Below are 25,189 nucleotides of genomic sequence, written 5' to 3'. Positions count from 1 at the left end.
AAACTATTTTAAAAATAATCTATTTTAAAATAAGTCTATAAAAGCAATTTTTACTATAAAAAGGACTATTTTTTTGATATCAGATATAATATTAATTAATTAACTAAATAGCAAACTAATATAGAAAATATAAATAAAAATGCAGAATACTGACTATCAGATGTAAGGAAAAGAAGATATAGAAAAAATCTAAAGTGAGTTCTTAGAAAGAATATTAAAAGTGTGCAAATTGGAAAAAAAAGACATTTCAATGTAGCTCTTGGAAATTTTAAGGTATGACTGTATTTCGTTAGAATCCATTTCAGATAAATTTAATGAAATTCTAGACGAAAAGTAGTTAAATTTGATTGTCTCAATAGCTGATGAATATCATTTAAAATATTCAACTCAAACTCAGAGGTAAAAAATTGAACCCGAAATATTGTAAGCTATTTCACTTAATTAAACTGTTTAAGATGATTGCATCCCTTCAAATATTTGTGTGTAAAACAACTAAATTATTGAAAATAAATATTAAGAAATTCAAAAAGAAGTATTTGATGAACAATCATAAAATATTAAGCCAAATTTTGAAACAACCAAAGAGCTTGATCTAAATTAGCCTATAATTTACTAAGCTTTAGATATAGAAAATTCTAAAAAAAATGAAGCAGAATTTTAAGATGTTTTAGAAAATATCGATAGTAAAACACAGTAGACTAGCTGGATCAAGGTATAGAAAGAGTCTATGCTGAATTCTAAAGAAAAAAAAGAGTAAATTGCTCTATTGTAATTAGAAAATACTTAAATGAAGGAGGAAACAATTACAGAGATAGTTACAGATATTGAAATAATAAATAATAAAAATTCTATTGAAAACAATATTCAATAATAAACAGATTAAAAGTAATATCTTATAGATGATTTTGTTAAAAATATCAATGAAATATCATAAGTAGATTTGATTAAAGATCATTATCCTACTCTTAATAAGCTACTTTGTTATTTAAAAGAAACAGCTAACCTAAATATATAATTTAATGAATCAAATATATTATCATTTATAGAAAATTTAGAACTTAGTGGAGTAAAAGAAAGGAAAATTATAAGTTAAGCTAAGAGCTTTATAACTTAATATAAGGATTTACTAGAAGAAGATATGAAAATACTTAACAAAGATTATAATATGGTATAAGAAGAAGAACATAAAAAGTAATTTAGAAATACTTTCGATTTACTTGATGAAAATAAGAAATAAATTTGCGAAAAATAAATAAAAGTTATGGTAGAAAGTTTAACTGAATAAAATATTAAATTAGAAAATAAATAGATTTTTAGATGTCAAACAATAATCGCAAAATATCCAGAATTTGAGAACTATGTTTTTACACTGTAAGAAATTTAGAAAATTGAAAATATGTAACCCATAAATATACTTGATATTTATAATAAATGGTTGGAACTAGATAATTGTGTGAATTAAGGTGAAAAATAAATCATTTTGTAACTTTAATAATTCAACTTTTAAAGGAATAGCAATTTAATCGAGTTTGAAATTATTCAAAAATTATTAAAGGCTCTTTAAAATAAAAGCAATAAAGAAATTGAAGACATTTTTGATATACTTTAAATTTCTTACAAAAAAATGAAAGAAATACTTTAAATTTGGAATGAATTCGAAGATGAACAGAACAAAGATAATTAATAACCTGAATTTTTAAATTTCAAATAATTCATTTAGGGCTAAATTAATGATAAAAAATTGAGTAGTAAAGTAAATAATAGTAAAATATAAAGAATAATTGATCTTCTAAAATCTACAAACAAGCAAGATCTTAATGAACTAGATGAAATTTTTGGTTAATTTGATTTGACTTAGAAATAAATTAGATTAATTTAGCAATAGTATGAGATTTATTATTAAAAAACAATCAATTAATAAAATTAAGTAATCTAAGAATAAATCTAAAATGAGAGAATTTATAAAAAAGATTAAAGCTTAAGTAAAATCTACACTTTATTATATCAACAAAAAGACTATTGCCTTGATATAGTGAGCCTAAAAGTTATATGTGAATTCTAAAATATTTAAGAATTAATTAATTAACTAAAATAAAATGAAGTAAAAACTATTGGTTTATATGGAGATTTTAAGCTTGCTATAAAAATAATTTAATCATATTACCCTAATTCACCATAGTTAATTGACTTAGACCAATATATACCTCCGAATTATGATTAACTAGTGGCTATTACAGATGGGTATTTAATATTTTTAATTTTGTAAGATTAAAAAAGTGCTTTTGAAGGAGATATATTTGATAATGAAGAGAACTAATTATACATACGTTTCCTCTTAGATAGTTGTTCTATACTGATTACATGCTTGAATCAAATGTAAGTTTCTTTATGGAGTGATATTAATCCATTTGAGCAATTTGAGGCTTTTATTCCTCCAAAGGAATACAAAGATAGATCTTCTATTTTTTTGAATTAGATTAAAATAAATTCTAATTTAAAAGAGAAAGGTTAGGTTTTATTATCTAATGATTAAAATAATTCTATGGTCATTCATGAATTTTAATTTGATAAAATTTTAGATTTTAACACAATATAAACACATAAAAGATAAATCTAAATAAATAGGAAATTAATAAATGAACTGTTCAATAAAAATAATCTTTACGAATTTGTTGACATTGATGAAATTAAAGAGAAAAAAAAAAATATTATTTAAAATATTTTTATAAAACATACAGAATATTCTAAACATATTGAATAAATATATGAAGAATTTATAGATCAGATTAAAAATTTGTAAAATAGTCTTCAAGAAAAAAAAATATTGAATGATATTTTATAATCAGAAAACAAGTAAAATGAAAATCTATATTAAAATTAATAAGCTGGTGCTTATTCAGAAAGATAAAATGTAGATAAGTATTTATATAGCTAAGATTAAGATAAATAATAAAAAATATATACAAATCAAAAAAATGAAAAAGATAAACATAAAAAATAAAATCTTGATTTCAATCATAAATAATATGATTTTAAAAAAGATTTTTACTATTATAAAACTCTAATATGTGGTTGCAAAATTAATTCTTACTGTAAAAAAAATTGCTTAAATTGTAAAATAGTGATAGATAAAATCCACAAAAAAGTTCAAGGAGTATTACATTGGTATTATGAATATCCATATAAATTTTATAGTTATAGTTTAAACGAAATAATTAAAAATATCAATAAAGAATCATATGAATAGAAAATACCAATTAAATTTTCCAAATTCTCAAAATATTTAAATTATTAAAACTATTATAAATATTTTAAAGATACTTTAAATGAAGTTCAAATAGACTTTCTTGCTAATTTCGAAGATTTTTCTTTTTAAAAATAAATTGTTGTATTGTTATTAGATGATATTTTTAATATTACCTTATAATTAATATCTAATATAATTGATATGAGAGAATTAATAAATTCATTAATAATTTAAGCAAAAGACAACTTTTTAAATGAAATTGACTAAACATATGATAAATTTACACAATTATAAGAACAAAGAATATTCATTTATCCTTTAAAATTTAGTTATGACCCTTCAATAAAAGATGAAATTTATTTAAGCATCAATTATTAAATTAAACAAATAACTTTGAATGATTAAGCACACTAATTAATTGACTACATATCGTTCGATGAATTAGTAGATTATATAATATCTAATAATAAGTAGGAACCTGATAAATCAAAGCATAGAACATATATTTTGATGTATAAAAAGAAAAAAAATTATAATGACATTGAATAAGTATATTCAGTTCCAGGTGTAGACATTTCTATATTTATAAATTAATATTCTAGATAGTGGATTATTTTTGCAAATGATACCAAAAAGAGCTCTATAGGAAAAATTAACTCAAATTATCATTTTGAAGAAGGAAGATTGGATCGAAATATATATTATTAACAAACACAATATGGAAATACAATAGAAAGAGTTGATTCTTGCATTTTTCTTAATGAAAAAAACAACGCTGTAATTGTTTATGAAAAAAAGAAAAAATAATTCTATGAATTTTTTTTAAGTGGCCAGCTTAAAGAAATTAAATTTGATTTATCTAGAGAAATATCGAATGATGGAGTTATTAAGATTTAAAATATACCACATGAGGAATCTGGTGATATTCAATAAATAAAAAATACATGTGAAGGAGACTTTTACTTTATTTAAACAGAAAAATATATCTTTTTAACTAACCCTAACTATATTGTTAAGCATTAAATTTCACTGAAAGAAAATTTTAAAAATTTTAAACTTATAATAACTGAAAACGCAAGCTTATTGGTCACTCTATATGCAAATAATTAATATGAGTGTTATTTAATTTAAGGTATTGAAGATTTAGACGATTCTGATAATAATAGCAATTTAAGTGAAGTTAAAGCTAAAATTGGTAACATAGTAATTGATAAAATTATTAAATCAATGGTTCATTATGGAAGCAATTATAATTTAATTGGAAGTCCAGAACTAGTTCATTAGCTATTTTTTTATGAAAATAGTTTAGATAATCAAATTCAGAATTTCGGAAAATGCATAGAGAAGTATTTCGATGTGTGTATGATGCAAAAAAATATATAATTTAAGATAACTCATAATCAAAAAAATTGCTTTAATAATATAGATCTTTTGATAAATAAGCTAGATTCTATGATATAGAATGCGGATTCTATTACATGCTAAGATCTATAATTTATTATGTAAACGAGAATTCCTATATAGCTTACTACTATTCAGTAAGCTAATTACTTGCCTTTAAAGGATGGTTTATTTAAATAAGACTTAATGAATATCCCAGAAGTTGAAGATTAAATTGAATAAATCAAAAAGTAAATATCGTTTGGATGGATTGAAAGCTTAATCTAATCTTAAAATTAAGAAATGTATACAGTTGCTATGTGTGGACGTCAATCAGTTGGTAAAAGCTCTTAATTAAATAGAATGTTTGGTACTAGATTTGGTGTTTCAGCTTCAAGATGCACAGACGGTATATGGATGGGGCTTTCAAAAGTAGATGATAAACTAATTTTAGTTATGGATTGTGAAGGATTATTTTCTATTAGAAGAACAGATGATGAAGAAGTTAAATTATTACAATAAATAACAAGCATCAGTGACATTACCATTGTTTTCTGTGACATAGATGGTATTAATTAACCACTTTTATCTCTATTTAAAAAATTATAGATATGTTCTGGTAAGATGCAAAGTGATTCTTTCTTTTTAGGTACAATGGTACTTTTAACTAAAAATGTCTAAGATAAAGGAGATTAGAAAAAATTATAATAAGAGAGTTCATCTCATTTAAGTAAAAAAGAAACAAAAAATACCATCTCAAAGATTTTCCGTAAAGGATTGTCATACGGTTTTTTGAAGAGTTATTTAGATAAAGATTATGATTTAAATCTATAAAATGTCAGAGATGAGCTTTTGTATAAGTAAATACTGTTAAAAAATAAAGCTAGAAATCCATAATTTCTATTGAATACACTAAAATATTCAATGATATAAATTTACTTAAATGATGATTAAGACATTGACTTGATAAGCAAGTAATCAGAAATTAAGGAATGTTATGACAAATTCCTATCTTTATTTTATGATATATCCTAATAAAATTTCATTAGTAATGAAAGATTAATACTATAATTTGAGTATAAACCAATTTCAGATGATGAAAAATTATTGATGAAAGAGGAGATATTTGAATATGTAAAAATGTTTTTTAAAATGATTAAAATTTAATTTTTTTATTTTAATAGCAAGTAAATGATGATGAAGATAATGATAATAATAGAGTAATAAATAATTTGGATGAATAAGACTTTCTGATTAAATCCGAATAAATTAAGCTTTAATTTGAAGAAAATATTTAAGGATATGAGTATCATCTAAACAAATAAACAGTAAATATTGATTAAGAAAAAGAAGAAATATATAATGATTAAGATGAACGAGATATATTAGAACAGCAATAAGAAATTAATTTTGATTAAGAACACTAAGCATAATATAACTATAAAAGTTATAATATTTTGTAAATTAAATAATAAGAAGTGAAGCTAATTCCGCAATAAGCTCACAACGCTTTTTCAGAAAAAAAATCTTAGAATAACATGCTTTTAGAAAATATTTTTCAAAATTGCTTTAGAATTTTATCAAGAATAAATTTTAATAATTTTATTGATTAAATGTAAAGTTTTTTTGATTCCTTTATAGGTTAAAGGACAAATACCATTTAAGAATATTTTAATAATAGAATGCCTAAAGAGCCTAAGTATAGGGATATTGTTTAAAAATTCTAATAAAAATTAAATACTGTTATACATTCTTTTGAAAAATAATTTATTATTTGTAGAAAAAAATGTAATAAATGCAATAGATCTTGTATTAATATTTCAGGTCACAAAGGAGATTGTAATTGTGAAACATCTCATAAATGTTATACTAAATGCTAAAAATGTAATAATAATAATGAATGCTTTTTGATTTCTGGTCACTAAGGAATACATTATTGTAAGGAAGTAAATCACCTTTGCAAAGAACCATGCCAAATATCAAACTCATGTAAAGAACTTTGCACTTTAATACCTCATTTAGATAATATCAAGCATAGCTGTTAGCGTGAGCATAAATGTGAACATTAGTGTAGATTATACAATAAGTGTGGAAAGTCATGCTCACTTTAAAGTGGACATGAAGAAATAAATCATTTGTGTGATTCAACTCAATGTTATGATAAATGCAAATTTTGCGACAAACTATGCGGCTTTAATTTACATGATCATGATGTACTATTGTCTAATATAGAAAAAAATAAGGAAATTCTTATGAAAGAAGGAAAATTGGTTACTTAGCATTTATGTGGGGATTACCATAATTGCTTAGAAAAATGTGAAAAACCAGGAGTATGCAGTATAACTTATAAAACAGAAGAAAAAACATGGGAAACAGCAACATCTAAATTCGAATATTAATTTATAAAACCTTGTAAATCCTAAAAATAATGCAATGTTAAAATAAAACCTTGGTAAACAAATCATAAGGGTGATCATTAGTGTGAAAGTGCCAAAAATCATAGGTGTGATTAATAATGCCCAGAATGTTTAAGTTATTGCTTTGAAAATTATAATCACTCAGGAAATCATAATAGCAAAAATCATAGAAATAAAGAAAAGTGTATCTTCGTATCAGAAACAGATCAAATAAAAATTAACTATGAATTAGGTAATATTAGAAAATATTTGCCCGGAGAGAGTTCAACACCTGAAAATTGTCTTTAATCTTGTCTTAGAATGGGTAGAGCTCATATACATTTAAGAGTTTGCAAAGGAGGAGATGAATGTGCAGAAAAAAAGTATCCTTTTGCTCGCCACTCTACTAAGTAGTATAAACCTTACACTGATCTAATTTATGATGAAATGTTATGTAAAGGCTATTGGAATAGTATAAACTGGGAACCTCCTGTTGAAGATGAAAACTTATAAATTATATAATCATGCAATGTAGGTTGTTCTCATGAATCACATACATTCTCTCCTAATTATTGTACAAAATAGGCATGGCATGAAGGATTGCACTAAATTGATCCCATAAAGTGTGAACACTTAGGATCAGGTATTGTAGATATATGCTTTACTATTGATACTACAGGTTCTATGGCCTGGGCTATGAGTAGTGTTAAAGAAGCAGTAAATAGTATTGTCAAAAAATTTGAAGGAAAGTCTGATATTATGTACTGTATTGTTTCATATAGAGATCATCCTCCTTAAGATCAATCCTACATTTTTAAAATAAATTCTTAATTAACAAATAAAGATACAATTTTATAAGTTTTATCAAATATGAAAGCAGAAGGGGGTGGTGATGCTCCTGAAGCTGTTATGGATGGTTTATATAACTCTATAACGTCTATTAATTGGAGAGATAATTCTCAAAGATTTATTTTTCATATTTGTGATAGTCCTCCTCATGGGAAAAAGTTTGGGGCATCTAGCAGCGATAAATCTTGGACTGAGAAAGGATGTCCTTGCGGTATTAATGAAGATTAAATTGCATATTAATTGAAAACTAAAAAGGTGTTTTATTACTTGGTTAAAGTAAATTCTTCATTAAACATGATGGAAAATATTTTTAAAAATATTTTTGGTTCATTTTACAAACAAACTATAGATTTAAATGACACAAGTAAATTAAATATTGAAATTGTTTAAGCTTTAATAAAAGAAATTAATTTAACAAATGAATTTTATCATATAAAGGATTGAATTTTTTAATAAAACATTAAGTTTTTCTTTAAAGTGGAAAAAATTATTATTCTAAATCAGCAAATTTAATCTTTGTTTTAAAGAAGTTATGTTTTATATATGATTATTTTTTTAATTTTGCACTTTTTTATTTTTAAATAATTAATTTCACTCTTAATAATGCTACTAATTAATAATATATCTAATTTTAAATATATATACCTTCTAATCTTTTAATTTTTCATTTTTTAGATGAAATTTTGACAAAATAGTCTTGTTCTTAAAAATAAAAACTACTCTTTTTATTATTTATAAAAACTATGTATTACAAAAAAAGGAATAAGGTATCAAAACAAATATTTAATTTTTATTTATAAAATTGATTTGAATTATAAGTTTTCAAATAAATATAATTTATAGAAAGCACTAGTATTTTGAATAATTTTATATAATTATAAAAAAATAATCATCTTATTTACTTAAGTTAAGTATGGCTATTTATTAACAATAAGAATTAAAAATATAGAAACTAAAATTTTAATAGTTATCTTTTACTGAATTTTAAATTTATTGCTAATTCAATTTATTTGTCATCATAATTTTTTTTTTGAATTTAAATTATTAAGTGATAGTTTTTTATCCTTATAAGTATCTAAATTTCCAGCTGAAAATATAGTTTAACTATTATTGCTGTGTTTAAATTTTAAAGGATCTGATTATAGACTCGTTAAAGAACCTATTTTACTCGTGCTATTCATAGTTTATCCTTTTTTAGATTCTGCTTTTGTGGAAAGAGTTTAAGATAATTAAGAAGCGTTTTTGGAATGAGAAATAACCTAGGAAGCAGAAAGAATTGGAGGTAATTAAATTTTTTATTTAGAAGAGCTGGAAGCGTTATTCGTTATACTTTAAAGTTTAGATCTAGTTTCACTAATCTCTAATATTTTTTCTTTGCTTTAGGTAATTTAACGCTCACTTATGCTATTAACTAGTATTGATTTATCAAGTGTTAAATGAGTCTAACTACTACTTATCTTTTAGTTTTTTATTTTTTTAGGTGAATTGGCAAACTATGATTAACTTGGCATTCTTTTTTTAAAAAAATAGATTATTTTTTATATAATTTTATTATAAAGTTTATATAAATTTGATATTCTTTGTTTAATTAAATAAATAAGCAAAATAAAAATTGTTTGAAATTTTTAGGATTTTGATGAAAATTAAATTGAAATTAATATCACTGTTTTATTCAACAAAATAATTTTTTTTAAATTTCTTTTTTTGTTTGAAAAAATTGAATGATATTAAAATATAAATTATTAATTACACCATTGAAGTCGGAGGGATTATTTCTTATCTTAGGAAATTCCAGCTGGCACTAGATAAAAGGAATTATTTGACAGCTTTAAATTTTTATTACTCAGTATATGTATTAATGCCTTCTACAATTTTTTTAATGTACAGAAGAAAAGTATCTATATGATATTGATACATAATAACAGAGTTTCTAACTATATTATCATAGGCATTATTTAAAGAAGAAATACAGCTGAGTTTGAATAAAATATTTCTTAAGATGTTCTCTTAGCCAAACTAGAGCACGATCAACATTAAATTATAAAATTGCTTTGAATAGAAAGTATTAGTTCTATTTTTGTATTTATTTAATAAAATATGAACAATTTTTGTAATTTATATATAAAAGAAATGCTTACGGATGGTTAAAGAATTATATGGTAATAATGTGCCATGTAGTGTCTGACATTTTGTTAAATAATTCACATTAGTATGGAATGTCATTTTTCATGATAAGACAAATAGTTTCAAATAAAACCAGCTTACATGAACCCAAAGGATTTACAATCTTTTATAAAATTATATTGTATTTTTTTTCAAGAAATTTAATTTACTTTAAAATTTTATAGATAAAAATTATCTCTTTTTGCATTATGCATGTAAATGAGAGTTTTACATGCAAAATCAAATACTTCTTTGCAAATTTCATGAATCTTTTTCATGAAATCACCATATTAAGGGAATTCATTTCTTTTTTAAAAATAATATTAAACATAAAATCTCAAAAATAACTTAAAATATTCTTACATTTTTGAAAGGATTAAATTAATTATTTTGCCTGTTTCAAGAGCGCTGTTGTGAGTATCTTTTAGTTTACTTAAAACTCTCATTTTAATTAGATAATTCTAATTACAATTTAAATATTTAACAATTAAAATTTAATCAAAATTGTATTTACCATAATTAGCTTTTGGAACGTCTTTCCATCTGGATCAAAAAATATTTTAAATATTAAATTCTTCTTTGTTTCTGTCATTAAATTAATTTGAACTTTTTCATATAACTGCTTATTTTCGTTAAAATTGAAAGCTTCCTAGAGTAACCCAAAACAAATTTGACTACCTGGAACTGCATACATTTCTTTCTAAATAATCTTTTCAGAGAAATACTCTCTATCTTTGGAAAGATGTTCTATTTCAGAATTCACTAGTAAAACATTCGTGTCTGGATAAATTGTCTTGAGTTTAGCAGAAGAGAAACTATTCGTTGTAGAGAAATCCTAAGCACTATACTCAGGTTCTGGTTACTTGGGTTACTACTAAACAATTATTTATGAGGCTTTTTTGCTTATTTTATTTTTTAAAGGAGGAGGTTTAGCCTAGTTGTCTTCTGTCAATAACTTAGAATGTCTTTTTGCATTTTTATCTAACATAGTTTCTATATTTTCTTTTTTAGACATCCTAATGAATGACAGTTTAAAGTTAGCTTTTCTATTTTTTCAAATTATAAATAATGATTTTTATTAGTAATCAATCATAAAATAATCATACCTAAATTTATTTAATAAAGGTGAAGATGTGCTATGATCATCTTTAAATTAAAACTATGACTTTATTTCCTTTCTATTCTCTTATTCTTCATCTTCTTCATCTTTATCAAAATTTTCAATACTTTTCTTTAAAATATCATTTATTTTATTAAATTAATTTTTATTTTTTAAACTTGTTTTAGTTAAAATCCAAATTTAAAAAGAAATATCAGGGAATCAGTTTAAAAAAATTTCTAATTATTTTTTGCTTAAGCATTTTGAAGTATTCTTAGACAGTATTTTTGCATAAAAATTATAAATAATAATTCCCTAGCTTAGTTCAAATAATGTTTTATATAAAAATAAAAAGATTGAATAGCTAAATAAATAAATACAATATCTGGTAAGTTGCTCAAAGACATTATTTGCCTTTACTTCATAATTTCACTCTATGATATTTTTTTCATATTTTTAATTTTTTTAATCCCATCAATATCAGGTCTGAGACCAATAAGTTCTTTCATACTAAAGTACTCTCTATCTAATTTTTAGCAGGGTAAACCCATAACTTCATCCAAATATTCAGTATTTGTCTAATCTAGAAAGAAAAGATATATTAAAATTAAATTAAAAATAAGTAAATAAATAAATACATTCTAGTATAGAGATAAGATTTTCAGCTGGCATAATTATTGGTTCAATTTTTTTCCTAAATTTTATATCTTCATTTCTTTTAGACTAAATTTTATTTTACATTGCTATAATTTCTCTTTTTTTAAATTGTTTATCCCTTTTAAAAGCGTCAATATGCTCATTTTGAACAATTAATCCACTTAATTCAGTAATGAATCCACTGACCTAAATGTATTCTAATATCATATGAGTAACTTCTTCAGTAAATTTGTAAGTATTCCACTAAACATTGCAAATGCCATTTAAAACTTAGTTAATCTGTGGATTGTAAATGTAATCAATCATATTGAACATCAAGTTATTAAGCATAATAAAGTAGAAGCTATAGTCAGGAGTGAACTTAATAAATGAATCAATTAATTTTCCAACATGGTACAAGTTGGCTTGTTCATTACTTCTAAAAAATTCATAAATTTTGAGATCTTTTTTGAATTAGATTAATAAACAAGATTTTAGTAATTTATTTGTAAAAAAAACATTAATTACATGCAAACTCAAAGAAATCAGGATATGCATTGCAAACAACTCTGAGATTCTTTCTTTCTGATAAAATATGGATGAGTTTGTATGACCTCATCATAATTGCATTAATTGTAACAGGATCAAGTTCTAAAATACGATTAATTCCATGTTTAAATCCTCTCATATCACGGAGTGGTTAGTCTCTTTTTATTCTTGGATAGGTTTTTGCCCAAATTTTAGTTGGCAAATTTACTAAAGGATCAATAATAAAATCTAAGATTAACTCAATGTTTTCTTCTAGTTTGAAGAAATTAAGCATAAATTCGTTTTTTCCTATAATTGGAACAGCAGCTGTTTTTAAATAATAATAATAAATATTTTTAAATGAATAAATATCTTTTATTTCTTACATGAAACCATCCACTCTTCTATTTAATCAAGTATTGTGATTTCTTCTTCGTTTTGATTGAGAGACTCATCAGAAAAGTTGTCTTAAGATTCTAAATTTAATTTCAGATCATTACCTTCTGAGAATTTGGATTTAGTTGCAATAGGAGGTTGAAATGACTATTGCAAAAGAGGAGAGTTAGTTGATTATGAATCCCAGTTAGAATATTCTTATATCTATAATTTCAATTTATCTGGTTCTTTATTTTGATTGCTGCCTTTTGTTCTGATAACTATTAAAAAATAAATATTTTATCTTTGAAATTTGATAACTTTCTATTTGTTTTAAAAAGCGTTTCAAATACTTTGTAAAAAAAACTTCTTTGGTAAGATTAAATAAATAAATATTTTTTGTTGTAAATAATATTTTTTATACCTTCTTCAATTTGATCATCAAAATCTATCATAGAGTGGAAATAAAAAAGGAATGTTTGTTTAATTTGTTCAACTTATTAAATTACTGTGAGTATAAACTTTTCATCATAAGAGTTATGTAGGAAAGTGATAAAAACTCCGTTTTTTAAGTCAAAATCAACATCTTTCATAGTTGCATAAACAGTATAGATATCCTAAATATATGAAAGCGCTATATACTTTATCCTAACAATATTTAATTAGATTAATGAATTGTATTCGCCTGATTAAACTGTAGTTAAACAGCTTGCATATTTATTTTATCTCAAAGGCAAAAAGCTACTGTCATGCTATTTATCTTTATCTAGATCTGAAATCTACGATTCTAAAGGGTTTAATTCGCTGAGTTTCGACACATATTCTATGCCTTTCCAAAAATTTTCTAAGAATTCTAAATTATCACGAAACTTGTCCAGCAAGCTGTTTAAAATCATCGTGATTGAATTTGTACTAAAAATGCTATTAAGCAAAAGATAATCAACTATTTTAGGAATATTTATCATAGATTCTATTCTCTTTTCAAATGGCAGAGCATCTGTTATTAATTTGCATCCTATAACTATTTTATCTAATCTTTTTTCCTCATCTTCTTCGTAAACCTAATATTTTATTCGCAAAAGATGAATGTAATCTTAAAAACTTTGATCTTTCGAAATTTTAGGAGTTTAAATATGAAATAGTTCAAACTAATTATTTTAAGAAGAACATAAAAATATGATTTACTGCTGATTTTAAATGATCTAGTGGATTTTCCATAACTTCCTCTACTATGTTATGTGCTTTCTATGAATATATTTGCTTTGTATAACCCTAAATAGCTAAATTATAATTTCAGAATTTTAAGAATTCTAATTCTTAGTATAAAATATCTATCTTAATTGTGGAATTTAATAATTGTAATTACAATTAATTTGCTTTTAAAGTTTATATTCATAATACTAAGTAAATTAAATAACTGGACCATTAATTAAAAGGAATAAAAAAGCTATTTAGATTATAAATCACAAATCATTGTCCTAACTTATTTCTTTATTCCATATATGATGATTATCATATTTTAGTATTTATTTACTGGTGCATATAATATCTAAAAAGCAATTATAGCTTACCATATTAAATATCTTTATATATCTTTTTTAAATTAAATAAGTTTCTAAATGATTATTGAGACAGCAAGCTAGTAATTCAAAGTTTTACTGCTTTTATATTTAAATTTTAATAGAAATATTCACTAATATAAAAATCAATATTATGTTAAATGAAATATAATGAGTAAATTTATTGAATATATTTTACAATAAAATGAATTTTTTAATAATTTAATTATTATTTATTATCAAATGATAAATTAAATATAAAAATGAATAATTCAATTGCATTTAACTGGATGGATTAACAAACTCATAAAAATTAACGAAATATTTTAAATTTTAAAAGATCTGCTAAAAATTTATATTTTTTTTGTTTAAATTACATTCACATCAATAATTTAATATAAATTTAAATATTTTTGCATTAATTTTTTTAATTGTTTTTTTATAAAATCCAATAATTATTTTATTTGTTGATAGAATAAATTAAAGTAATTAAATGAGTAAATTATGTTAAAATCTATAGATTTTTAAATAAAATGTTTAATAAATTTTTGCTTATTGATTAAATTATTATATTATTGTTTGATTGCTTGCTTGTTTATTCTTTATTTAAGTGTTTCAATTAATTTATTTGAAATGAAGAATATCTTATATAAAAAGATCAATAAATAGCTAGGATTGATTGATTGATAGATAGATACCTTCATTTGCTTAATACAAAAATTAATTTTCTGAAAAAGTATTGTGAAGATAGGCTATTTTGATTGCAAACTATCAAGCAGGTAGATGTGGAAAATAGGAGTGAATGCTACAGAAAGAGATTAAATATAGGAAATCGATTTAAAGGAAATTGAAAGGTTTTAAGGAAAGTATGAAATGAAATTAAATGGATACATTATCAATAGAGATATAATTATACAATTACTAATTGAGCAAATAAATACTTTAAAAACAATTATTTTCAATTAATGATTGATATTATGATCATAGATACCATCATAACTTATTTGCTATAACTATGAATTGAGAATGTATGCATTAATTACTTTGATAATCTTCTTAAAATATTTGTTTTTCGCTTTTTAAATCAAGAACCATCAAGAGATAAACCCTTCTTAGGGAGTTGACCAAGATAAGTGATAAAGTGATTGGTAACTGATTTGTAAGATTCGACGTAGCTGGTGAGGCATTGGTCGAACTTGGCCTCATCCTTTTCAGAATAAGCCTTCATATTCTTGCCATAAACGTGCTTGAAGCAAGCTTTATAGATTCTGGTTGCAATAACGTCACCTAAAACTGGATCCATAGCTAACTAATATCTTTTGCTTTTACTTTTTTATTCTTATTCTTTCCTTTTTTTCTTTCTTCTATTATGATAATTAACTTTTTATTCTTCGCATTTGTAGTGCCCCTAATTAATGTATGCAAATACACTTCTTATTTTCTGTTTAATTGATTTTTTTCTTTGTCTCAATCCAGATCATTCATATTCAATCCAATTCATCATCTTTCTTTGTTATTTTCCTCTTTTTCTTCTTTTCTTCATTCATTTTATTTGATTAAAATAATAAATAACAAATAAAAAAAAAAAAAACAAGCAAGCAAGCAGCATTTATTATTTGAGCAAAGAATAAATAAATTTTGATATCTCTATTATAATAATTTTATTTTCAGCAAACATACTTTATAAAGATCTAATTTAAAGTATTTTTACCTATTACTTTCAATATGTTTAAAACACCTCAATTAATTTTTAATATATTAATATTAAAATTATATTTTAAAATATTAACAAATTTATTTAAAATTTATAATTTGCAAATTAACATGATATCAATCAATAAAACAACATCTTACAAAAATTTAAATTCATATTTTAAGAAAATTATAAAATGTAATACATAATGTAAAATTTGAATTCTTAAAGCTTAAAGACCTATCAATCAATTTTAATATTTTAAAATAAATTTTTAAAAATGTAATAAAAAAATTATATTTTGAGTTAAAAAATTGAATGAAGTAGGTAGGCAAGTAAATACATACATTGATAGAATAAATAATATTGATAAACATGCTGCATACATAAATATTTTTTTCTTTATTTGTTTATTTGTTTATTTAATATTGTTTGTAATTAAAATGTTATTAAGTGATATAATTTAATTAATCTGTTTTTATTTAAATATAATTAAAATAGCAATTATTAATTGCAAGTTAAATTGTATAGTAAAATTTAGCAATATTTGTCATTCATATTTAATTCTTAAGTAGATATTTTATTTTGTATAAATATGGTTTTGCTATATTTTGTTATTAATTTATTTATTTATTTATTTGTTGGTCCTTTAATAATTTAAATATTTAAAAACTTTATTTGTTTCATTTTAACTAATTAACAGCCTATCATTTCTTTAAAAAGTAACCAAATATTCTTGATTTAATTGATTTTTCATGATTTTAAGGAGAGGTTTTTAGAATATTATTTTATTATAGTGCAGTTTGTTCCATTTTAGAATTTTATTATGATTTAGATGTAGATAATTGACCATTTTTACTGTAATCATGTGAGCCTGATTCAGTTTCGTAGAATAAAATGGGAAAGTTTTTAGATTAATCTAAATGAAAATTAGAATTGCTTATTTCTATGTTATCTGTTGGATGCAAATTATTAATCATTTATACGCTGTTTGTTATTTCTTCTATGTTTATATGAGGTGTATTTAGTACAGTTTATTTTTAATAAGGTTAGATATTTTTTTATGCATGATCGAATTCATCAATATCTTGCATTATTTCATCAAAATCTACATCCCCTGAACCAAATTCATCATCATCTTCTTCTTCATAGTCTTAGATATCTTCGTCATACTTGTTACTTTTATTATTTTGCATATTTTTATTTTAATTTTATTGATTTTGCTATTCAATAACTGCATCTTCATCATCATCTTCTGCTAACTGATTGTCTTCATTATCACTTTCTACTTTATTAAATAAGGGATTGTCTTAAATAAAAAATTATTCTTTTTGTTTATCTAGATTTTGATTATTGGATAAAAGAATATCTTTGTTATCTTGATTGTCACTGCTATTACTACAAAGTAATCTTTAATGTGTATTTTTTCTTTTGATTTATCTTTCTATTTCATTTAAATCGTCATTTTGTTGGTGGAATGGAATGTGTTATGATTAAATTAGCTGATTAGCAATTTATGGTAGGTTACCATTACCACTTGAATTAATATTTTAATTTGACTAATTATTAGAAGAGATCAACATTTTATTAATATCCTCCATGTAATTGCTATTAAGCATTGATGTGTTGTGCTTTTTCTTCTGCTCCAAAATATATTCATCTACTTTTTTGAGTTCTTCATCCAAAACACTCACTCTCATTTTCTTTTCTTCTAGCAATCTTTTCATCTTTTGCTCTAGCGTTTCTACTTGTAGCTCGCAAGATTCTATTATTGACTAATTACCTTATTGGGAACTTGAAGAAAGTTTCATGAAATTTTAATAGGATTCCTTCAAGGCATCGAAAGTGTTAATTAATTTCTCTGATTTTTCATCATTCAATGGCTGCTGATAATATCTACCTCCATTAATGGATTGTGCAAAGATAAAGGAATCTGCTCCTATCGAACTGTTGTACAAAAATCCATTCGGACTAGTAGAAAAATTAGGTCTGTGCTAAGGACTTACCATATTTGTGCCACTAAATCTATGCATGTTTTGAATATTCTAGTAAGGATTTAAAAGTAATTTTGAATTAATTGGTGTTTAGTTGAATGTTAAATTCAGTTGCTGACTGCTTTAAAGAAGATAGGATTATCTAAAAGGATCGTTTATAACATTGTTCATATTTCCAGAGCTATGTCTAGTATGGTTGTAGTTATGAAAAATCTATTAGCAGAAAATATCTTTGTATTCATCAGCAGAACAATCATTTGGATTAATTAACTCATAAGTCATTTTGCATATTTTATCGTTAACAGCTTCTTTGTTTGAACTAAATTTTTTCTCGCAATAAAACTTGATTGCATTAAAAACATGCTATCTTTTAAGGAATTGGAAGTCGCTGCCTTAAGAAAGGAGTGCTTTTTTAAAATACTCTGGATTCATCAATACAACATTACAATTTGGTTTCTAAGGGATAAGTTATAGGTCAGTCTTGCTATTAATTTAATTTGTACCTACAGGATTTTAGAATGAATCTTGATTTCTAAAAATGCAATATTCTTCCTACTTTAATCTTTTTATGCACACTTCTTCCATAGCTGGACAACGATCTTTATATTTCTAAGAAATAATCCAAGTTTTTACTATATCAAATTAATCTATATTTTCTTGCATGATTTCTAGTATTTGATCTTAAAGTGTCTCAATCTGTAAATATTCGCAAACATCTAATGCATCAAAAATATTTTTTTTATTGATCTAACATGTGAATCCATAGAAACACTTTAATATTGCCTCTAATAAAGGTGAATCGACACTTAATATAATTTATTTAATACTAGGATTGTTTTTGAAGGTGTCATAAAAGTAACCGCTTTCAAGTTGTAAATAACCCTTTTACAATTTGTATTCTTTGTTGTGATTTTTGCAATTAGGAGCGTTTACTTTTATAATAATATCGCTCAAACTATCCTATAAAAAATACTGTTACAGGTTTGGATTAACTTCCAAAGTAATCTCAAAATTCTCGTTCATTTGCTATGGACCAACTAACTAAAATTATGGTTTATTCTTAGATCAATCCTTAACACACCGCTTATCTTTCTTATTATTATCTTTACTCGCTTCGATACCTTACTCAGATAAATTTCTTATTATCTAAAATTTCTAAATTTCAAAACTAAAAAGAATTAATTTTTTGTTTGCTTTGAAATAATTCAGAAATGAGAAGAAATAAGAGTTAATCAATATTTTCATTTAATTTATGAGTTAGCAAATATCTCAATTAAATTTTTGATAAACCCTTATCAAATAATTTATTTATTTACTAAAGTAGATCTCTTTATTCTTATTAGAAAGACATACTAAGTAACTCTAAATATCTTCCTCCTATATCAAAACCTTTTAGTTATTTATTTATTTATCTATTAATTCTTGTACTTTTATTGGTTTTTAAATTAATTAACATTTCAATTACCTTCCTTTGCTCTTTTCTATGATTAATATTATCTATCTATATATTATTTAGTATATTAAGTTATTCAAGTATACACTCATTCTGATTATTTTTTTTTATTTTTGTAGTTTTTTAGTTTAATAATTCCTATTATTGCTTATAATTTTATATTATATAAAATCTACAATTTTTCTACTTAGCCATATAAATTATAGGGTTTTAGTTTTATAATAACTATTTAAATATGTTTAAAATCATAGTAAGTTAGTGAAGATTTGTTAAATAAAAAACAATAAAAATTTTAATTAGATTTTTAGATATTTCCTTCTTACATGTGTCTGAAAGATATTAATCAATCAGTAAATAAATAGATTTTTATAGCTATCAAAAATCAGAAAATTCATTTTTTTGAATTTTATCATTAAATTTTAACTAATTTAAATTTGCTTAAATATATACCATTGATCAAAAAGAAATTCCAGACTTTTGTCTGAGACTTGTATTATCAAATAGGGCCAAATTCAAAATAAATAATACATAGAAAAAAAATGAACTAAATTTTTTAAAATAGCAACTAAAGTAAATTTAAAATATCAAAAAAAAAAATTAATCATTGACTCCAAAAACATAAATCATTTTCAGCATCCATTTTCACATCTTGCATTTTTTTGCTAATAAGTACATATTTATATCAAAAGTACCCATAGATAAGATAAAGCAAAACTTCCAAACCTCCGATTTGCATTTTTCTAGAATATTTAGAGAACATTTTATTATTAAACATAAACAAAATAAGCATTTTAAAATTTATAATACCACATCAAAAAAATTACATAAATTGTTGATATGAAATAAGCTTATAAAAAGCCAAATTCAACATTAACGACTTTTAAATTCATTAATTTACTCTAAATATTATTAAATTTGTATTGTCTGAATCAATAAATGATAATTTAAAAAACAATTATTTTATGATTTTAAAAAATATAAAATGAAAAAAACGATCATAAGATAAATTAAAAAAAAAAAAAAACATTAAAACCACTAAAGTTAAAATAAAAAGTAAAACTTGATTTCTCCCTGAGGTTTTATTTAAATCATGGCATCTAATTAATCGTGATAAATAAAAAAAGGATAGAAATATGATTGATGGATAATATTTAAGATTAAAATATAACTGACATATAAAAGTTTGGAATTTATATAATTTAATAAGATGTAATATAAAATTAAAAGTTTCAAATTATTTGATCGTTTTTGGAGAAATTGCTTATGAGGATTTAATTTATTTAAGTAAATTTTATTTTTTTATTTTTTATAAATAATTTATTTACTTACAAAAATATGAATGATGTTTATAAATATAAAATCAATAATAAAATCTATCTATTTATATTTTAGGTTAAAAACACCTTTTCAAAATATTATATAATAAAATATATAATATTATTCAAACATTTTATATTTATTCATCCTTTTTTCAGCAGATTTTTATCTAAAAGACAACTAATCTTTTTGATTTAAGACACTTGCTTTTTACTTTGAGTTTTTATGAGTCATTCATTGAGCTAAACATTTTATAATAAATTTGTGTAAATTATTAATAAATATCAAAATAGAATAAACTTTTAAATTATAAATTATTCTTTAAATTAATAGATAAAATAATATTAGTAGAATAAAAAAGATAAAAAATTAAAATAAATAAAAGCTATCAAATAAATTCAAAGAGCTTTTTTGTTTTATATTCATTATTATAGTTTAAAATATCACAATCCAAAACAAATAAACTGTTTTTACTCAAGGATAAGTGTCAAATTTGAGAGATTAATGCAATTTGCTAAAGCAGAACCTAACCCTGATGCACCAATTGCACCAATTTAATTTTCACTTTTTAAATATTGAAGAAAAAATATATCATTTAATAGTTAATTAGAAGGAAAAAATGAAGAAAAAATATGAAATAATAAGAAATAAATAATAAAAGCAAAAGTTGAAAATAAAATGATGAGCTAAATTAACAAAGAAAGAACAAAAAAAAAGCAAGCACAATAAAAAGAAAAAGAAAAAAGAGCTTTATTGTTTTTAATTAATTTTTATAATTAAAAATATCACAATCCAAAACAAATAAACTGTTTTTACATAAGATTAAGTGCCAAATTTGAGAGATTAATGCAATTTTCTAAAGCAGAACCTAAGCCTGATGCACCAATTGCACCAATTTTATTATCGCTTTTTAAATATTGAAGAAAAAATATATTATTAAATAGTTAATTAGAAGGAAAAAATGAAGAAAAAATATGAAATAATAAGAAATAAATAATAAAAGCAAAAGTTGAAAATAAAATGATGAGCTAAATTAACAAAGAAAGAACAAAAAAAAAGCAAGCACAATAAAAAGAAAAAGAACAAAGTGTTTTATTGTTTTTAATTAGTTTTTATATAGGTATGGAAATAAGTACTGAACATAGCAACAAGTACATTCAATAATTCATAAACCAAAAAGTTTTATGTTTTCAGTTTGTATTATGATTGATCAAGAAGTTCTTTGTTCTCACAATTATATTTATTATATTTATATAATACAAGCATTCTTCTTTATGGATATATGTGTGCTTTGACTTCATGGTCAAAATATAAAATAGAAGACATTCTGTTCAGTGCTTTTTTCCATACCAATAATTAAAAATATCACAATCCAAAACAAATAAACTGTTTTTACTCAAGGTCAAGTGTCAAATTTGAGAGATTAATGCAATTTGCTAAAGCAGAACCTAACCCTGATGCACCTTCATCACCAATTTTATTTTTACTTTTTAAAAATTGAAGAAAAATTATATCATAAAATAGTTAATTAGAAGGAAAAAATAAAGAAAAAATATGAAATAATAAGAAATAAATAATAAAAGCAAAAGTTGAAAATAAAATGATGAGCTAAATTAACAAAGAAAGAACAAAAAAAAAGCAAGCACAATAAAAAGAAAAAGAAAAAAGAGCTTTATTGTTTTTAATTAGTTTTTATAATTAAAAATATCACAATCCAAAACAAATAAACTGTTTTTACATAAGGTCAAGTGTCAAATTTGAGAGATTAATGCAATTTGCTAAAGCAGAACCTAACCCTGATGCACCAATTGCACCAATTTAATTAAAACTTTTTAAATATTGAAGAAAAAATATATCATTAAATAGTTAATTAGAAGGAAAAAATGAAGAAAAAATATGAAATAATAAGAAATAAATAATAAAAGCAAAAGTTGAAAATAAAATGATGAGCTAAATTAACAAAGAAAGAACAAAAAAAAAGCAAGCACAATAAAAAGAAAAAGAAAAAAGAGCTTTATTGTTTTTAATTAGTTTTTATAATTAAAAATATCACAATCCAAAACAAATAAACTGTTTTTACGAAAGGTCAAGTGTCAAATTTGAGAGATTAATGCAATTTGCTAAAGCAGAACCTAAGCCTGATGCACCTTCATCACCAATTTAATTCAAACTTTTTAAATATTGAAGAAAAAATATATCATTAAATAGTTAATTAGAAGGAAAAAATGAAGAAAAAATATGAAATAATAAGAAATATATAATAAAAGCAAAAGTTGAAAATAAAATGATGAGCTAAATTAACAAAGAAAAAACAAAAAAAAAGCAAGCACAATAAGAAAAATAAAAAAGATTAAAAAAAAAACACCTAATAAATACATAATAACAATATAAAAAAAAATATATATATAAATATAATATAAAAAAAAAAAATATATATATAAATATAATATAAAAAAAAAATTTTTAATTTTAAGATGTATTCTGAGTGCATTTATATGTGCGAGTATTTCTATTCTATTCTATCACCAATTTAATTTTCGCTTTTTAAATATTGAAGAAAAAATATATCATTAAATAGTTAATTAAAGGAAAAAATGAAGAAAAAATATGAAATAATAAGAAATATATAATAAAAGCAAAAGTTGAAAATAAAATGATCAGCTAAATTAACAAAGAAAAAACAAAAAAAAAGCAAGCACAATAAAAAGAAAAAGAAAAAAGAGCTTTATTGTTTTTAATTAGTTTTTATAATTTAAAATATCACAATCCAAAACAAATAAACTGTTTTTACCCGAGGTCAAGTGTCAAATTTGAGAGATTAATGCAATTTGCTAAAGCAGAACCTAAGCCTGATGCACCAATTGCACCAATTTAATTGCTACTTTTTAAATATTGAAGAAAAAATATATCATTAAATAGTTAATTAAAGGAAAAAATGAAGAAAAAATATGAAATAATAAGAAATATATAATAAAAGCAAAAGTTGAAAATAAAATGATGAGCTAAATTAACAAAGAAAAAACAAAAAAAAGCAAGCACAATAAAAAGAAAAAGAAAAAAGAGCTTTATTGTTTTTAATTAGTTTTTATAATTTAAAATATCACAATCCAAAACAAATAAACTGTTTTTACTAAAGGTAAAGTCTCAAATTTGAGAGATTAATGCAATTTGCTAAAGCAGAACCTAAGCCTGATGCACCTTCATCACCAATTTAAGAAGGGCTAAGCGACTCGAGTGGGCGAGTCGGAGGGTCTTAGCAGTGATATCGGGGGTTCGAATCCTATACCGCCCCCTTTATTTCGAAAAATTCCATGTAAAAATGTGAATGTTACCAGCGGTCTCCTTGGTAGGAGGGAAGGGCCAAATCTGATAGGTGGTAAAGAGGAGGCCCCATTCTGAACAGAAGATCTGGAATACAAATGGGAAGCGAGCATAATGCGTAGTCAAATCATGGAAGATTAGTAGAAATGCCATTAGGGTGTAGGTGACCCTTCCCTTCTAGTATATTACCCACAATTATATATAAATAAATTGGTATACGTATTATAATAATGTATAAGTAATTATATATAGGGCCCCTATCCCGAGTGCATGTAACCATGTGCGAGTATGTATGTATGTATCACCAATTTAATTTTCGCTTTTTAAATATTGAAGAAAAAATATATCATTAAATAGTTAATTAAAGGAAAAAATGAAGAAAAAATATGAAATAATAAGAAATAAATAATAAAAGCAAAAGTTGAAAATAAAATGATGAGCTAAATTAACAAAGAAAAAACAAAAAAAAAGCAAGCACAATAAAAAGAAAAAGAAAAAAGAGCTTTATTGTTTTTAATTAGTTTTATAATTTAAAATATCACAATCCAAAACAAATAAACTGTTTTTACGAAAGGTCAAGTGTCAAATTTGAGAGATTAATGCAATTTGCTAAAGCAGAACCTAAGCCTGATGCACCTTCACTACCAATTTAATTGCTACTTTTTAAATATTGAAGAAAAAATATATCATTAAATAGTTAATTAAAGGAAAAAATGAAGAAAAAATATGAAATAATAAGAAATAAATAATAAAAGCAAAAGTTGAAAATAAAATGATGAGCTAAATTAACAAAGAAAAAACAAAAAAAAAGCAAGCACAATAAAAAGAAAAAGAATAAAGAGCTTTATTGTTTTTAATTAGTTTTTATAATTTAAAATATCACAATCCAAAACAAATAAACTGTTTTTACGAAAGGCCAAGTGTCAAATTTGAGAGATTAATGCAATTTGCTAAAGCAGAACCTAAGCCTGATGCACCTTCATCACCAATTTAATTGTAACTTTTTAAATATTGAAGAAAAAATATATCATTAAATAGTTAATTAAAGGAAAAAATGAAGAAAAAATATGAAATAATAAGAAATAAATAATAAAAGCAAAAGTTGAAAATAAAATGATGAGCTAAATTAACAAAGAAAGAACAAAAAAAAAAGCAAGCATATATGGTAAAATAAGAAGT

General features: G+C 22.8%; 8 protein-coding genes across 8 annotated transcripts; 3 read left to right on the top strand and 5 right to left on the bottom strand. All coding sequences in view use genetic code 6, as the record gives it.

Annotated features, from left to right (window-relative positions):
• Positions 1-139: 139 nt before the first annotated feature.
• Positions 140-8,316, top strand: TTHERM_00805870 (von willebrand factor type A domain protein; the record flags this gene model as incomplete). The annotated part of the gene is made up of 4 exons (XM_001011986.2): positions 140-3,092; positions 3,318-5,487; positions 5,677-5,761; positions 5,812-8,316. The coding sequence occupies 4 exons, from the start codon at positions 140-142 to the stop codon at positions 8,314-8,316; spliced, it is 7,713 nt and encodes a 2,570-aa protein (XP_001011986.2).
• A 572-nt stretch (positions 8,317-8,888) lies between these two features.
• Positions 8,889-13,891, bottom strand: TTHERM_00805860 (hypothetical protein; the record flags this gene model as incomplete). Its single annotated transcript, XM_001011985.2, has 13 exons — positions 8,889-9,384; positions 9,623-9,943; positions 10,011-10,159; positions 10,206-10,341; positions 10,399-10,496; positions 10,550-11,081; positions 11,142-11,266; positions 11,515-11,717; positions 11,773-12,234; positions 12,299-12,625; positions 12,685-12,954; positions 13,098-13,734; positions 13,859-13,891. The coding sequence occupies 13 exons, from the start codon at positions 13,889-13,891 to the stop codon at positions 8,889-8,891; spliced, it is 3,789 nt and encodes a 1,262-aa protein (XP_001011985.2).
• A 1,425-nt stretch (positions 13,892-15,316) lies between these two features.
• TTHERM_00805850 (hypothetical protein) lies at positions 15,317-15,535 on the bottom strand (the record flags this gene model as incomplete). The annotated part of the gene is made up of 1 exon (XM_001011984.3): positions 15,317-15,535. The coding sequence occupies one exon, from the start codon at positions 15,533-15,535 to the stop codon at positions 15,317-15,319; it is 219 nt and encodes a 72-aa protein (XP_001011984.2).
• A 1,097-nt stretch (positions 15,536-16,632) lies between these two features.
• TTHERM_00805840 (BTB/POZ domain protein) lies at positions 16,633-18,942 on the bottom strand (the record flags this gene model as incomplete). The annotated part of the gene is made up of 1 exon (XM_001011983.1): positions 16,633-18,942. One exon carries the CDS (start codon positions 18,940-18,942, stop codon positions 16,633-16,635), a length of 2,310 nt encoding a protein of 769 aa, XP_001011983.1.
• Positions 18,943-19,081: 139 nt separating this feature from the next.
• TTHERM_000805817 (hypothetical protein) lies at positions 19,082-19,825 on the bottom strand (the record flags this gene model as incomplete). The annotated part of the gene is made up of 2 exons (XM_012796544.1): positions 19,082-19,744; positions 19,823-19,825. 2 exons carry the CDS (start codon positions 19,823-19,825, stop codon positions 19,082-19,084), a joined length of 666 nt encoding a protein of 221 aa, XP_012651998.1.
• A 1,307-nt stretch (positions 19,826-21,132) lies between these two features.
• TTHERM_00805810 (hypothetical protein) lies at positions 21,133-24,083 on the bottom strand (the record flags this gene model as incomplete). Its single annotated transcript, XM_001011980.2, has 7 exons — positions 21,133-21,253; positions 21,506-21,595; positions 22,086-22,175; positions 22,428-22,517; positions 22,770-22,859; positions 23,481-23,570; positions 23,821-24,083. The coding sequence occupies 7 exons, from the start codon at positions 24,081-24,083 to the stop codon at positions 21,133-21,135; spliced, it is 834 nt and encodes a 277-aa protein (XP_001011980.2).
• Positions 24,084-24,139: 56 nt separating this feature from the next.
• TTHERM_000805804 (hypothetical protein) lies at positions 24,140-24,684 on the top strand (the record flags this gene model as incomplete). Its single annotated transcript, XM_012796543.1, has 3 exons — positions 24,140-24,190; positions 24,263-24,300; positions 24,585-24,684. The coding sequence occupies 3 exons, from the start codon at positions 24,140-24,142 to the stop codon at positions 24,682-24,684; spliced, it is 189 nt and encodes a 62-aa protein (XP_012651997.1).
• A 98-nt stretch (positions 24,685-24,782) lies between these two features.
• On the top strand, positions 24,783-25,025 carry TTHERM_00805800 (hypothetical protein; the record flags this gene model as incomplete). Its single annotated transcript, XM_001011979.1, has 1 exon — positions 24,783-25,025. The coding sequence occupies one exon, from the start codon at positions 24,783-24,785 to the stop codon at positions 25,023-25,025; it is 243 nt and encodes an 80-aa protein (XP_001011979.1).
• Positions 25,026-25,189: the final 164 nt, after the last annotated feature.

Source organism: Tetrahymena thermophila (genome assembly GCF_000189635.1).
Source record: "Tetrahymena thermophila SB210 genomic scaffold scf_8254718, whole genome shotgun sequence".
NCBI lineage: Eukaryota > Ciliophora > Oligohymenophorea > Hymenostomatida > Tetrahymenidae > Tetrahymena > Tetrahymena thermophila.
This window is presented reverse-complemented; position numbering and strand designations above follow the sequence as displayed.